Raw genomic sequence first — 15,855 nt, forward strand, 5'->3', positions numbered from 1 at the left:
CCTGGATGACCAGCCAAAGCAGAGCAATGAACTTCAGACATCACTCTCTCCTTCCACTGGTCAGGAACATACAACTTTCCACTGGGACAACGCTCAGGTTTGTCCTCCTGGAACTCTTCCAGAGCACGTCTCAAATCGGGCGAGATGGCAGAAAGAACTACCCCTTCGCCTAAGATGGTAGCAGGCTTGGTCACCACAGGAGAATCAGCAAAGAAGCTCCTAGAGAGGGCGTCTGCCTTGACATTCTTCGTTCCAGGAAGAAAAGAAACCACAAAATCAAAACGTGTAAAAAACAAGGCCCACCTAGCCTGTCTAGGGTTCAAGCGCTTAGCCGACTCTAGGTAAATCAAATTCTTGTGGTCAGTGAGGACCACGACTTGATGCTTAGCTCCCTCCAACCAATGTCTCCACTCCTCAAATGCCCATTTCATGGCCAACAGTTCCCTATTCCCCACATCATAGTTACGTTCAGATGGAGAGAACTTTCGGGAAAAGAAAGCACAGGGATTCATTTTAGTTGTTACAGGATCCCTTTGGGACAAAACAGCTCCTGCACCAATCTCAGAAGCATCCACCTCTACCTGGAATGGCAGTGAGACATCAGGTTGCCGCAAAACCGGGGCTGAGGTGAATCTTCACTTCAGCTCCTGAAAGGAAGAAACAGCCTCCGGAGACCAATTTAACACTTCAGCACCCTTCTTAGTCAAATCAGTCAATGGCTTGGCAATACTAGAAAATTTTGCTATAAATTTCCGATAAAAATTAGCAAAACCCAAAAACTTCTGGAGGGCCTTCAAAGAAGTGGGCTGAACCCAATCGTAAATGGCCTATACCTTGGCCAGGTCCATTTCAATAGTTGACGGGGACAAAATAAATCCCAAAAAAGAAATCCTCTGTACTCCAAAAAGGCATTTAGATCCTTTGACATACAGGGAATTCTCCCTCAAGATCCGGAACACAGTCCGAATATGTTCCACATGAGAATCCCAATCCTTGGAGAAGATCAAAATATCATCCAGATAGATAATCAAAAATTTATCGACAAAGTCTCGGAAAATATCGTTCATGAAGCACTGGAAGACAGAAGGGGCATTAGTGAGCCCAAAAGCCATCACCAGGTACTCAAAATGTCCCTCCGGAGTATTAAACGCCGTCTTCCATTCATCCCCATGCTTAATGCGAATAAGATTATACGCCCCCTGAGGTCAAGCTTGGTAAACCAGCAAGCACCTTCAACTCTGGAGAATAGATCAGAAATCAGGGGTAACGGATACTGATATTTAACAGTAATTTTGTTGAGGGCACGATAATCAATACAAGGTCTTAATGATCCATCCTTTTTGGCTACAAAAAGAAAATTGGCACCTAAGGGTGACGAGGATGGTCTAATATGACCCTTCTCCAACGCCTCCTTAATATAGGATCGCATAGCCTCGTGCTCGGGTACAGATAAATTGAAGAGCCGACCCTTGGGAAATTTACACCCCGGGCTCAGTTCAATTGCACAGTCATAACTCCTATGAGGAGGCAGAGACGCAGACTCATTCTCACTAAATACATCATAAAAGTCCGCCAAATAATCAGGAACATCATGCAACTGAGGAGAGGTGGAAAACACCGGAGCCTCACTAAAGGCACACCGACAACCCCAACTCACCACAGACACAGATTTCCAATCCAAAACTGGATTATGAATTTGTAACCAGGGAAACCCCAGAACAATAGTATCATGCAGATTATGCAACACCAAAAATCTGCAATTTTCTTGATGGTCTGGGGCGACCCGCATTACCACCTGGGTCCAAAACTGAGGTTTATTTTTAGCCAAAGGAGTAGCATCAATCCCCCTCAAAGGGATAGGCGTCTGCAGAGGTGTCATCGGAAATCCACAAAGTTTAGCAAAATCCAAGTTCATTAGGTTTAGAGCTGCTCCCAAATCCACAAAAGCCTTGGCGGAAAATGTGGACAGGGAGCAGATCAGAGTAATAGCCAGAAGAAACTTAGGTTGAACACCCCCAACAGAAAACGTGTGTGCAAAGCGTTTCTCTCGTTTAGGACAGACAGAAATAATATGCAAGGCATCTCCACAGAAAAAACACAACTTATTACGCCTTCTGAACTCCTGACGCTGCTCTCTGGAAAAAACTATCACATTGCATAGGTTCAGACATTTGTTCAACAGGTGGCAACACCTCTCGTGCAGCTTTGCGTTCGCGCAAACGCCGATCAACCTGAATGGCTAATGGCATAGAATCGTCAAGACCAGAGGGAACAGGAAATCCCACCATAGTATCTTTTACGGCTTCTGACAACCCCTTCCGAAAGAGAGCAGCTAAGGCATTATCATTCCAGGTAGTAAGTACTGCCCACTTTCGGAATTTTTGACAGTACAATTCAGCAGAATCACGACCCTGGTTCAATGCCAGCAGGGTCTTTTCAGCTTGATCAATGGCATTAGGTTCGTCATACAACAACCCCAAGGCCTGAAAAAATGCGTTCACATTAGTCAGAATAGGATCATCTGGTTTCAAAGAAAACGCCCAATCCTGGGGATCGCCACGCAGCAAAGAGATGACAATTTTAACCTGCTACGCGGAGCTCCCTGACGAGTTAGGCTTCAAGGCAAAAAATAATTTACAATTATTTTTGAAATTCAAAAATTTAGACCGATCCCCAAAAAATACATCAGGTGTAGGAATCTTTGGTTCAGCAGCATGTGAATGAGCAAGGTAGGCGGAAATTCCCCGCACTTCCGCAGCGAGCTGCTCCACACGATCAGACAATTGCGTTATCTCCATTGAGAGAAAAAAAAATTCCCCCTACAGCCTCAGAGATATAGAGGAAAAAATATACACACTTTTTTTTTTTTTTTATACAATTCTTTCCTGCTATTGAGTACCCTAGGATCTGCGGTATGGCGGGTGAGTCTGTTATGAATGAGTAACCGTAGGAGGCAAAAACAGAAATACAAGCTAAGTCCAGAAAACCAGAGAAGTTGGCAACTGTCAGGTTGCAGACCCCTGAACCTATCAACACAACAAGCAGTAGCCGTGGAGGGTTCCTACGATGCCCTAGACCCCTCAATCACAGCCGGAGAATTAAATAGGCCTAAAGAAATAAAGGGGAAATCTAAACTGCCCCAGAGCAGACCCCAAAGCAATAGGCAGCCCCCAACATATAATGACGGTGAAGCAAGATGAAAACACTAACAGAGACAAAGATAGACTGAGCAAAGACAGGGCCCAAAACTACCTAGATAGGAAAGGACAGGAAGGCTGCTGTCTGCAATCTGCCAAAACCCTATCAAAGACATAAGCCAACAAGCTGATATGAAAAAGGCCCTGAAGCAGCTAGGCTTCAAAAACTAAATCAGCACTCAGGTATTTTCAGAAGACAGAGCTAAAGGAATTCAGCACACCCCAGCAGGGAATGGCAGAAATCCAGAAAAACAAAGCAAAACAAAGTCAAAGCACCAAAGCAAAAGGCCGAGCAGCAAACTTAGCTTTAGAGGAGCAGGAATTCAGACTGGTCTCCAAGGATCCCACAGAGAAATCACCCGCAGGGCAGAAGGGCGTCGGCAGCCTTATATCCAGTCAGTAACTCCACTCAGCCAGTCATCATCATCAGCCTCAGGTGTTTGATAATCAGGCTCACTACCTTTCTTTACCAGAAGAGGGAGTTCCTCGGGCCTCAGTAATGAAGGGGAAAATGAACTCACAACAGTAGATTATTACACAAGTGTGCTTGGGAAACACCTTATCCGAGAATGCTGGCTGGCAATAGCAACATCAATAGAGACACCCCTCTATGCTACAATATTCATTGTTCCATAGCAACTTGTGATGGCTGCCAAGATATAGATGCAGTCATAAACAGTTTACATAATTTCTCTTAAAAGATGGCCATTTCTATTATAACAGCTGACTTGTCTGGTTGCCTAATCCAATTAGAAGACACCAGTCTCTGACTGAAACGGCCTTCAGTTTCCTGTCAAAGAAAGTTCTCCATATTGTTTACTAGCATCATTATAAGGCCGCGGTCACACTAGGGTATAACACTCCCCAGTGTTACTCTATGGGGCTTCTCACATCTGCAATTATTTTCTCATGCTGATTCGGCATGAGTCAATAATGGCAGCATACAGAGATTGGCAGTGTGACTTGGCTCATTTGCACCCATACAAGTCTATGGGTGCTGTGAAACATCGGACTGCACTTGGGTGTCCGATATACACAGAGACAGGTAATGGAGGAGATGGAGAAATTAGTTTATTAGTCTCTTCCGCACCTGTGCTGCGATTTTCTCCTTTGAGAGGAATCGGAACACAGTAGCATGACACTCGGCTCACTCTCGCAGCAGAGCTGGAGCAGAGGGTAATTAGCTTATCGTATCCAATGCCATACACTGGTGTGATTCCAGCCAAACAAAGTAACTTAACTGTCTGCTTCCGGCCCAAAGCACAAAAACCAGTTGTTAGGCAGTGGTCAGTTACTCCAAATACTGGTACATACTGTACAGTTGAAACCAGAAGTTTACATACACTATATAAAGAGACACATATACATGTTTTTCTCAATATCTGACATGATATCAGAATAAACCTTTCCTGTATTAGGTCTATTAGGATTACGATAATTATTATTTGCCAAATGAAATAATAACGAGAGAAAGAATGTTTTAAGGCATTTTTATTACTTACTGTAAAGTCATACGTTTACATACACTAAGATTACTATGTCTTTAAACAATTCTAGACTGCCCATATGATGATGTCATGTGTTTGGAAGCTTCTGATTGATTCTTTTTTTTGGCAACATCTGAGTTAGAGACACAAATGTGGATATATTTCAATGCACACCTGAAGCATATTCTGTTCTGAGGGTCTTCATGGAGACCTTCGGCACCAAGATGGCACAGGGTCCTGCAGGTAATGTGACTTGTGAGCGCCTGCTGAGAGCAGGCACTGGCATGCCTCCTTCCCTGCCTGTCAGATCCTGATCTGATAGTTTGTAGTGCAGACTATCAGATCAGTGATCTAATGTAATATAGTAATGTCCCATACTGGGACAATGTAAAAAAAAGTAACAAAAAAAAAAAAAAATATATATATATATATATATATATATATATATATATATATATTTTTTTTTTTTTGTTACTTTTTTTTACATTGTCCCAGTATGGGACATTACTATATTACATTAGATCACTGAATTATTTTTACACTTTAAAATATATATATATATATATATATATATATATATATATATATATATATATATATATATATATATATATATTTTAAAGTGTAAAAATAATTTTGAAAAAATCCATAAAGAAAAAAAAAATATTTTTCCAATAAATACATTTATTTATATTTATTTATGTAAAAAAAAAAAAATAAAAGTACACATTTTTGTTATCACCGTGTCCGTAACGACCTGCTCTATAAACTTTCCCACTAGTTAACCCCTTCAGTGAGCATGGTAAAAAAATAAATAAAAAACAAGGCAAAAAACAATGCTTTATCTTCATACCGCCGAACAAAAATTGCAATAGAAGGCGATCAAAAATACAGATATAAATAAAAATGGTACCGCTGAAAACGTCATCTTGTCCCGCAAAAACAAGCCACCATACAGCTCTATCAGGAGAAAAGTAAAAAAGTTAAACTCAAACTAAAGTGATGCAAAAATAATTTTTTCTATAAAATAGTTTTTATTGTGTAAAAGCGCCAAAACATAAAAAAATATAAAAGAGGTTTCACTGTAATCCTACTGACCCAAAGAATAAAGCTGCCTTACCAATTTTACCACATGTTGGACGGTAAAAAAAAGTAAAAAAAGTAATTCCTGAATTGCTGGTTTTCTTTCATTCTGTCTCCCAAAAATCAGAATAAAAAGCGATCAAAAAATGTCATGTGCCCTAAAATGGTACCAATAAAAACATCAGCATGCCCCCCAAAAAACAAGCCCTCACATGACATGTGGTGAAGCACAAACTAGTTTTCGCAATAAAAAGTGTCTTTTAGTGTGTGACAGCAGCCAAACATAAAAACGAGATATAAATCTGGTATGGCTGTAATCGCACCAATCTGAAGAATAAAATCGCCTAATCACTTATACCGCACGAGGAGCGGCATAAAAAAATAAATAGAACCAATACAAATATGCTGTTGATTTTTTCATTCTGCCTCCCAAAGACGTCAGTAAGGCTTGGCACACATTCATACTGTGCTATGCGCTGAGAACTTACAACGGGGTTTCCGTGTAAATATCTGAAATACGGGATTCAGACAGAACCTCTGTCTGAAGACTCCCTATAATAAGGCAGATGGAGGCACTGTGGATGCTATCTGACCTACGATCCAGCGGCGTCCATCTTTTTAGGATTTCATAAAAGTGCCATCGGCCACAGTTTTCTGCACTTATGAAAAGAATGACACTGATGAACAGATCCCATATGGAGTTCAGCTGCCTCATTATAGTGAATTGATCCATCTGGGGTTTCATCTGAATCACGTTACTCAGAGATTTAGATGGAAACCCCAAAGTCAGTGCTCAGCGTAGAGTGCCAGATAAATGTGATCCCAAACATTATGTAAAATGTTCTCAATAAAAGCTTCCACTCAATCCACAAAAAAAGCAAGTCCCCACTCAGATCTGTCACCTGTTAATGGAAATATAGGGGGCTTCCATGTTACTGGTAGCACACAGGCTCTGGAAAAGCAAAAAGGCTCCTCATCCACCAAAATAAATTCAGCAAATTCTCCACTCCCAAATCCAAATGCCCCTCTCCCTTCTAAGCCCCAGTGTGCCTAAACTACATATAGCACCCACATGTTTTGCATTTCTGTAGAGCCCGCCTAGCTTACAGGTGCGTGTCTCCAGAAGTATGAGCTGGGCATAACGTACTGGTCACTACAGCGTACTGGTCACTACAATGGCAGTTTTCAATTTTCACTCAGCAACATCCCCTGCTGCCTGTTTCTTGAAAACACCCGTGGAATCAAAATCATCACTACATCTGTAGATAAATTCACAAAGGGTTATAATTTCCAAAATGGGGTCCCTTGAGTGAGGATTCTGCTTTTCTATCACTTAAGGGCTCTTTATATGAAATCCACAAACTAGTCTAGGAAAATCTGTGCTCCAGGAGGCAAATAGCGCGCCGTCCCTCCCGAGTCTCTCCATATGGCTAAGTACCAGTGTACAGCCACATATGGGATATTTCTACATCCAGCAGAAATTGTGGGACAAATGTTGGTGCCATTTTTACCCATAAACCAGTGTGAAAATGTAAAACTTGAGGTTGACACACAATCTTGGTGGTAAAAATGTAAATTATTTTTTCTTCACTGCCCAATGGTATAAAAGTTTGCGACACACCTGTGGTGCCAATATAATCACTGCACCTCTAGATGAATTCATTGAGAAGTTTAATTGGTAAAATGGGGTAACCTATTGGGGTTTCTGCTGTTCTGGTACCTCAGGGACTCTATCAATGTAACATGGCAACCACAAACAAGTTCAGCAAAATCTGCATTTTAATATGACGCTACTTCCCTTCTGAGCTTTGCACTGTGCCTCAAAAGTATTTTTTGACCACATATGAGATATCGATGAACTCAGGAGAAATTGCACAACAAACTTTGGGGTCCATTTTCTCCTTTTGCCCTTGTGAAAGCACAAAATGTATAGCTAAAAAAAATTTTTGTGGGAAAAATGTGATTTTTTTTTTTATTTTCACTGCTTAACATTATAAACTTCTGTGAAGCACCTAGGGGATCAAGGTGCTCAATACACATCTATATAAGGTCCCAAACAGGTCTACTTTCCAAAATGGTGTCACTTGTTCGGGGTTTCAACTGTTTAGGCACATCAGGGGCTCTTCAAACGCGACATGGCATCCGCTAATTATTCCATCAAATTTTGCTTTCAAAAAGTCAAATGACGCTCCTTCCCTACCAAGCCCTACCGCGCACCCAAACAGTAGTATGGGGTATCGGCGTACTGAGGAGAAATGGCACAACAAATTGTATGGAGCAATTTCTCCTGTTCTCCTGTTGCACTTATGGAAATGCAAAATATGGAGCTAAAAAAGATTTGAGAAAAATGTGATTTTTTTTTTCTTTATTTCCACGGCTCTACGCTATAAACTTCTATAAAGCACCTGTGGGTTCAAAGTACTCAATACACATCTAGATAAGTTCCATAAGGGGTCTAGTTTAAAAAATGGTGTCATTTGTTGGGGAGTTTCGACCGTTTAGGCACATCAGGGACTCTTCAAACACGACATGGCGTTCGTTAATCCATCAAATTTTGCATTCCAAAAGTCAAATGGCGCTCCATCCCTACCGAGCCCTGCCGTGTGCCAAGTTGTTATCCTCCACATATTGGGTATCAGCGTACTCTGAAGAAAGTGCACAGCAAAATGTATGGCATAATTTCTCCTTTTACCCTTATGTAAATGCAAAATTTGGAGCTAAAAAGATTTATTTGGGAAAAATGTGATTTTTTTTATTTCCACAGCTCTATGTTATAAACTTCTGTGAAGCACCTGTGGGTTAAAGGTGCTCAATACGCATCTAAATAAGTTCTCAAAGGGGTCTAGTTTCCAAAATTGTGTCATTTGTTGGGGGTTTCCACAGTTTAGGCACATCAAGAGCTCTCCAAACGTGACATGGCAACCACTAATTTTTCCAGCAAATTTTACATTCAAAAAGTCAATTGGCACACCTTCTCTTCCGAGCCCTGCCGTGTGCCCAAATAGTATATTTCCCCCACATATGGGGTATCGGCAAGCTCAAGAGAAATTGCACAACAAAATGTATGGCCATTTTCTTTTCTTACCTTTGCAAAAGTAAAAACATTAGGTCTAAAGGAAAATTTTTGCGAATGAAAAGTAAATGATTATTTTTTCCTTCCATGTTCCAAAAATTCCTGTGAAGCACCTGAAGGGTTAATAACCTTCTTGAAAGTGGTTTTGAGTATGGTGAGGGGTGCAATTTTTTGAATGGTGTCACTTTTGGGTATTTTCTTTCATATAGATCCCTCAAAGTGACTTCAAATGTGAGGTGGTCCCTAAAAAAATGGTTTTGTAAAATTGATTGAAAAAATGAAAAAAAATCAGTGGTCGACTTTTAACCCTTATAACTTCCTAGCAAAAAAAAATATTTGGTTCCAAACTTTTGCTGATGTAACGTAGACATGTGGGAAATGTTATTTACTATTTTTTGCGATATGACTCTCTGATTTAAGGGCATAAAAATTAAAAATTGCAAAATTCAACATTTTTGCCAAATATCTTTTTTTTCACAAATAAACGCAAACCATATCTAAGAAATTTTACTGCTATCATAAAGCACAGTATGTCATGAGAAAACATCCTCAGAATCACTGAGATCCATTGAAGTGTTCCAGAGTTATTACCTCATAAAGTGACAGTGGTCAGAATTGTAAAAATTGGCCTGGTCATTAACCCCTTTGCCCCTAAGGATATGTGAACATGGTGCAGATTCTGCTGCGGATCCGCAGCGGATTTGCCTCTGCGTATCTGCTGCTGATCCGCAAGCAAGGTACAGTACAATGTTAATCAATGGATTTTAAAAACCGCAGTGCACATGCTGCAGATTATTCCGCGCAGATTTGCTGCGGTTTTAAATCCGCAGCATGTCAATTCTTTCTGCGGATTCCATTTACCAGGTGTCAAAACGCAGGGGAAAACCGCAGGCAAATCCACATGTAAAATGCAGGTCATTTTACCTGCGGATTTACCTGCAAATCCGTGCGGAAAAATCCGCAGCACAATCCGCTCTGTGTGCACTCACCCTAAGGGTGGTTTGCATGTTAATAACCAGTCCAATTTTTACAATTCTGACCACTGTCCATTTATGAGGTAATAACTGTGGAACGCTTCCATGGATCCCAGTGATTCTGACATTGTTTTCTTGTCACATATTGTACTTTATGATAGTGGTAAAATTTATTTGATATTACTTGCGTTTATTTGTGAAAAAAATGGAAATTTGGTAAAAATTTAGCAATTTTCCAAATTTAAATTTTCATGCCCTTAAACAGAGAAATATGTCACACAAAATAGTTAATAAGTAACATTTCCCACATGTCTACTTCACATCAGCACAATTTTAGAACCAAAAAATTTTTTGTTAGGAAGTTATAAGGGTTAAAAGTTGACCAGCGATTTCTCATTTTTATAACACCATTTTTTTTTTTTAGGGACCACATCACATTTGAAGTCACTTTGAGGGGTCTACATGATAGAACATACCCAAAAGTGACAACATTTTAAAAACTGCACCCCTGAATGTGCTCAAAAATACATTCAAGAAGTTTATTAACCCTTCAGGTGCATCACAGGAATTTTTGGAATGTTTAAAAAAATGAACATTTAACCTTTTTTCACAAAAAATGTACTTCAGATCCAATTTGTTCTATTTTACCAAGGGTAACAGGAGAAATTGGACTGCAAAAGTTGTTGTACTATTTGTTCTGAGTAAGTTAATACTCAATATATGCAGGTAAACCACTGTTTGGGCGCATGGCAGAGCTCTGAAGGGAAGGAGAACATTTGATTTTTCAATGCAAAATTGGCTGGAATTGAGCCCGGACGCCATGTCGCGTTTGGAGAACCCCAGATGTGCCTAAACAGTGGAAACTCCCCACAAGTGACACCATTTTGGAAAGTAGACCCCCTAAGGAACTTATCTAGATGTGTGGTGAGCACTTTGAGCCCCCAAGTGCTTCATAGAAGTTTATAATGTAGAGCTGTAACAATAAAAAAATCTTATTTTCTTCACAAAAATGATCTTTTCGCCCCCAAAAATTCCTGTGAAGCACCAGAAGTGTTAATAAACTTTTTGAATGTGGTTTTGAGTACCTTGAGTGGTGCAGTTTTTAGAATGGTGTCACTTTTGGGTATTTTCTTTAATATAGATCCCTCAAAGTGACTTCAAATGTGAGGTGGACACTAAAAAAAATGGTTTTGTAAAATTTGTTGAAAAAATGAAAAATCACTGGTCAACTTTTAACCCTTATAACTTCCTAGCAAAAAAAATTTTGGTTCCAAACTTTTGCTAATGTAAAGTAGACATGTGAGAAATGTCATTTATTAACTATTTTGTGCAATATGACTCTCTGATTTAAGGGCATAAAAATTAAAAGTTTGAAAAATGTGAAATTTTCAAAATTTTTGCCAAATATCTGTTTTTTCTCAAATAAATGCAAGCCTTATCTAAGAAATTTTACCGCTATCATAAAGCACAATATGTCACAAGAAAACATTCTCAGAATCACCAGGATCCTGTTGAGGACAGAGCAAATTACTGCAGTGTGCGGGCACCGGAAGAGGTCCTGCGCCTGCACACTGCAGTAATCTGCTCTGCCCTCAACAGGTCAGAGCAATGCGCCTGCGCCGGAGCCGCGACGGCCAGGAATGAAGAAGACGTCATCGCTGCAAGATGGGAGGCGCCGGACCGGACCGCGACTCCCTCCTGACCTGAACCGGACCCGGAACGCCCCTGGGTGAGTATAATATAACTCATTTTTCTTATCCTTCAGGTAACATCGTGGGCTTATCTACAGCATTACAGATTTACTTTCAGTGCAGCAAACTCACTCCAGAAGTTCATTGTGGATCTCTGAATGATCCAATGTTGTCCTAAATGACTAATGATGATAAATATAATCGCCTGTGTGTAATCAAGTCTCCGTATAAATGCACCTGCCCTGTGATAGTCTCAGGGTTCTGTTTGATGCACAGAGAGCATCAAGAAGACCAAGGAACACAACAGGCAGGTCCGTGATACTGTTGTGGAGAAGTTTAAAGCCAGATTTGGATTCAAAATGATTTTCAAAACTTTAAACATCCCAAGGAGCACTGTGCAAGTGATCATATTGAAATGGCAGGAGTATCATACCACTGCAAATCTACCAAGACCTGGCCGTCCCTCTAAACATTCATCTCAAACAATGAGAAGCCTGATCAGAGATGCAGCCAAGAGGCCCATGATCACTCTGGATGAACTGCAGAGATCTACAACTGAGGTGGGACAGTCTGTCCATAGGACAACAATCAGTCATACACTGCACAAATCTGGCCTTTATGGAAGAGTGGCAAGAAATAAGTCATTTCTCAAAGATATTCATAAAAAGTGTTGTTTAAAGTTTGCAACAAGCCACCTGGGAGACCAAACATGTGGAAGAAGGTGGTCTGGTCAGACGAAACCAAAATCGAACTTTTTGGCAACAATGCCAGACGATATGTTTATCATAAATGCAACACAGCTCATCACTCTGAACGCACCATCCCCACTGTCAAACATGGTGGTGGCAGCATCATGTTTGGGCCTGGTTTTCTTCAGCAGGGACAGGGAAGATGGTTAAAATTGATGGGAAGATGGATGGAGCCAAATACTACAGGACCATTCTTGAAGAAAACCTGTTGGAGTCTGCAAAAGACCTGAGACTTGTTATGGAGGTTTGTCTTCCAACATGACAATGATCCCAAACATAAAGCAAAATCTACAATGGAATGGTTGACAAATAAACGTATCCAGGTGTTAGAATGGCCAAGTCAAAGTCCAGACCTGAATCCAATCGAGAATCTGTGGAAAGAGCTGAAAACTGCTGTTCACAAACGATCTCCATCAAACCTCACTGAGCTCGAGCTGTTTGCCAGGGAAGAATGGGCAAGAATTTCAGTCTCTCGATGTAGAAAACTGATATAGACATACCCCAAGTGACTTGGAGCTGTAATCACAGCAAAAGGTGGCGCAGCAAAGTATTAAGTTAAAGGGGCCGAATAATATTGCACGCCCCATTTTTCAGTTTTTGAATTTCCCCAAAAATGGAAAATAACCAATAAATTTTGTTCAACTGGACAATTGTGTCCCACTTGTTGTTGACTCTTCGCTAAAAATTTACATTTGGTATCTTTATATTTGAAGCATGCTATGTGGGAAAAGGTTGAAGAGTTCCAGGGGGCCAAATACTTTCGCAAGGCACTGTATCTACTCTATCTATTCTACTCTGACCTGTCACTGTGATTTTACAGTACACGGTAGATGAATAGCAGGCTTTTCCAGGGAGATTGGTGTGTAAAAATCAGACAGCACTCGCAAGGTCTGAGTGCTGTGTGATTTTTTTCTCGCATCCATTGACTTCTATTGCGGGATTACATTCGCAGCATACTGCAAGTTTTTTCCAGTCCGATCATGATCCAATCCGAGCTGCAAAAAAAACGCAGATGAACATTGGTCCGAATGCAATCCGATTTTTAATCGTGATTGCATTAGTCCGATTTCATCGCAAGTGGGAATGAGCCCTTAGGTTCATAATATAGCCAAATACACTGCTTTTCTGGTCAGAGTGGAAGCCCTCCCCTCTCTCCCCATTGTCACAATGATGCCTGTGAAAGGGGTGGAATACAGTCAATTAGCAATTAGTTCTTGAAGTGATGGGGATATTACAAAATACCTGACAAATATGCTTTAACATTAAAAGTTAGGGTTATTTAGTATATACAGTCATATGTAAAAGTTTGGGCACCCCTATTAATGTTAACCTTTTTTCTTTATAACAATTTTGGTTTCTGCAACAGGTATTTCAGTTTCATATATCTGATAACTGATGGACTCAGTTATATTTCTGGATTCAAATGAGGTTTATTGTACTAACAGAAAATGTGCAATCTGCATTTAAACAAAATTTGACCGGTGCAAAAGTATGGGCACCCTTATCATTTTCTTCATTTGAACACTCCTAACTACTTTTTACTGACTTCCTGAAGCACTAAATTGGTTTTGTAACCTCATTGAGCTTTGAACTTCATAGCCAGGTGTATCCAATCATGAGAAAAGGTATTTAAAGTAACCACTTGCAAGTAGTTCTCCTATTTGATTCTCCTATGAAGAGTGGCATCATGGGCTCCTCAAAACAACTCTCAAATGATCTGAAAACAAAGATTATTCAACATAGCTTTTCAGGGGAAGGATACAAAAAGTTGTCTCAGAGATTTAACCAGTCAGTTTCCACTGTGAGGAACATAGTAAGGAAATGGAAGAACACAGGTACAGTTCTTGTTAAGCCCAGAAGTGGCAGGCCAAGAAAAATATCAGAAAGACAGAGAAGAAGAATGGTGAGAACAGTCAAGGACAATCCACAGACCACCTCCAAAGACCTGCAGCATCATCTTGCTGCAGATGGTGTCACTGTGCATCGGTCAACAATACAGCGCATGCATAACGCCTTTTTGTATGACCAAACAACTCAATCTTTGTTTCATCAGTTCACAGGACCTTCTTCCAAAATGTAACTGGCTTGTCCAAATGTGCTTTTGCATACCTCAGGCGACTCTGTTTGTGGCGTGCTTGCAGAAACGGCTTCTTTCGCATCACTCTCCCATACAGCTTCTCCTTGTGCAAAGTGCGCTGTATTGTTGACCGATGCACAGTGACACCATCTGCAGCAAGATGATGCTGCAGGTCTTTGGAGGTGGTCTGTGGATTGTCCTTGACTGTTCTCACCATTCTTCTTCTCTGCCTTTCTGATATTTTTCTTGGCCTGCCACTTCTGGGCTTAACAAGAACTGTACCTGTATTCTTCCATTTCCTTACTATGTTCCTCACAGTGGAAACTGACTGGTTAAATCTCTGAGACAACTTTTTGTATCCTTCCCCTGAAAAGCTATGTTGAATAATCTTTGTTTTCAGATCATTTGAGAGTTGTTTTGAGGAGCCCATGATGCCACTCTTCATAGGAGAATCAAATAGGAGAACTACTTGCAAGTGGCCACTTTAAATACCTTTTCTCATGATTTGATACACCTGGCTATGAAGTTCAAAGCTCAATGAGGTTACAAAACCAATTGAGTGCTTCAGGAAGTCAGTAAAAAGTAGTTAGGAGTGTTCAAATCAAGAAAATGATAAGGGTGCCCATACTTTTGCACCGGTCAAATTTTGTTTAAATGCAGATTGCACATTTTCTGTTAGTACAATAAACCTCATTTGAATCCAGAAATATAACTGAGTCCATCAGTTATTAGATATATGAAACTGAAATACCTGTTGCAAAAACCAAAATTGTTATAAAGAAAAAAGGTTAACATTAATAGGGGTGCCCAAACTTTTACATATGACTGTATGTAATACATTTTTTTACAAACTAGTCTAGTTATTTTTATTGTTTATTTTGTTTATTTATTTGATTAAAAATGCACTTTCTGTACAGGTACGGACTCTGATGAAGGATACGAGCAAATAGATGAACCTATGCGTCATTTCAACATATTGCCCAAAGTGAATTAGTGACAATGGTACCCAAAGTGTCATTGGCAATCATTTGAGGAAATCAGAAGAAATGATTCTAATAGCCAACCCTTTCTACAGAGGATTTGTATTTCAACTTGTCATTGCATTGCAGCTGTTGCTATCATTGCACAAAGGTGATAGAATAAAGTGAAATCAGTTTCTTGTAGATATATATATATATAAGAATGTGTATGTATGTATGTATGTATGTATGTATGTATGTATGTATGTATGTATGTATGTGTGTGTGTGTGTGTGTGTGTGTGTATCAGCCATGACCCACTCCACATAGCAACCAATCATTAAGCATCTTTCATTTCATCAGCGCTGTTTAAAAGAGGCTGAGCTGTGATTGGTTGCTATGAGCAACAGTTTTCCTTGTAGACAGTTGTGGTAACTGAGACCTATTTCTTATCATTTCTATGGTGTTATCATCCTTCTGTAAAGCTGGAAATCGCATAATTTATTACAGTGCTGACACAGACCGCCCTCTGACACAGACTGCAGGGGGAGCCCAGTATCACACA

The 15,855-nt window shown here is 40.1% G+C and overlaps 1 protein-coding gene across 3 annotated transcripts in view; it reads left to right on the top strand.

Moving 5' to 3' along the window:
* THEMIS2 (thymocyte selection associated family member 2) overlaps positions 1–15,494 on the top strand; it is a 145,069-nt gene extending 129,575 nt beyond the window's left edge. For all 3 annotated transcript variants that reach the window (XM_073563679.1, XM_073563689.1, XM_073563697.1), the window contains one exon: positions 15,249–15,494. In XM_073563679.1, the coding sequence (XP_073419780.1) occupies positions 15,249–15,325 (77 nt within the window). In that variant the 3' untranslated portion in view covers positions 15,326–15,494. The remainder of the gene's footprint in view (positions 1–15,248) is intronic.
* Positions 15,495–15,855: the final 361 nt, after the last annotated feature.

Source organism: Dendrobates tinctorius, unplaced genomic scaffold (genome assembly GCF_039654945.1).
Source record: "Dendrobates tinctorius isolate UK_male_01 unplaced genomic scaffold, ASM3965494v1 ptg000015l, whole genome shotgun sequence".
Taxonomy (NCBI): Eukaryota; Metazoa; Chordata; class Amphibia; order Anura; family Dendrobatidae; genus Dendrobates; species Dendrobates tinctorius.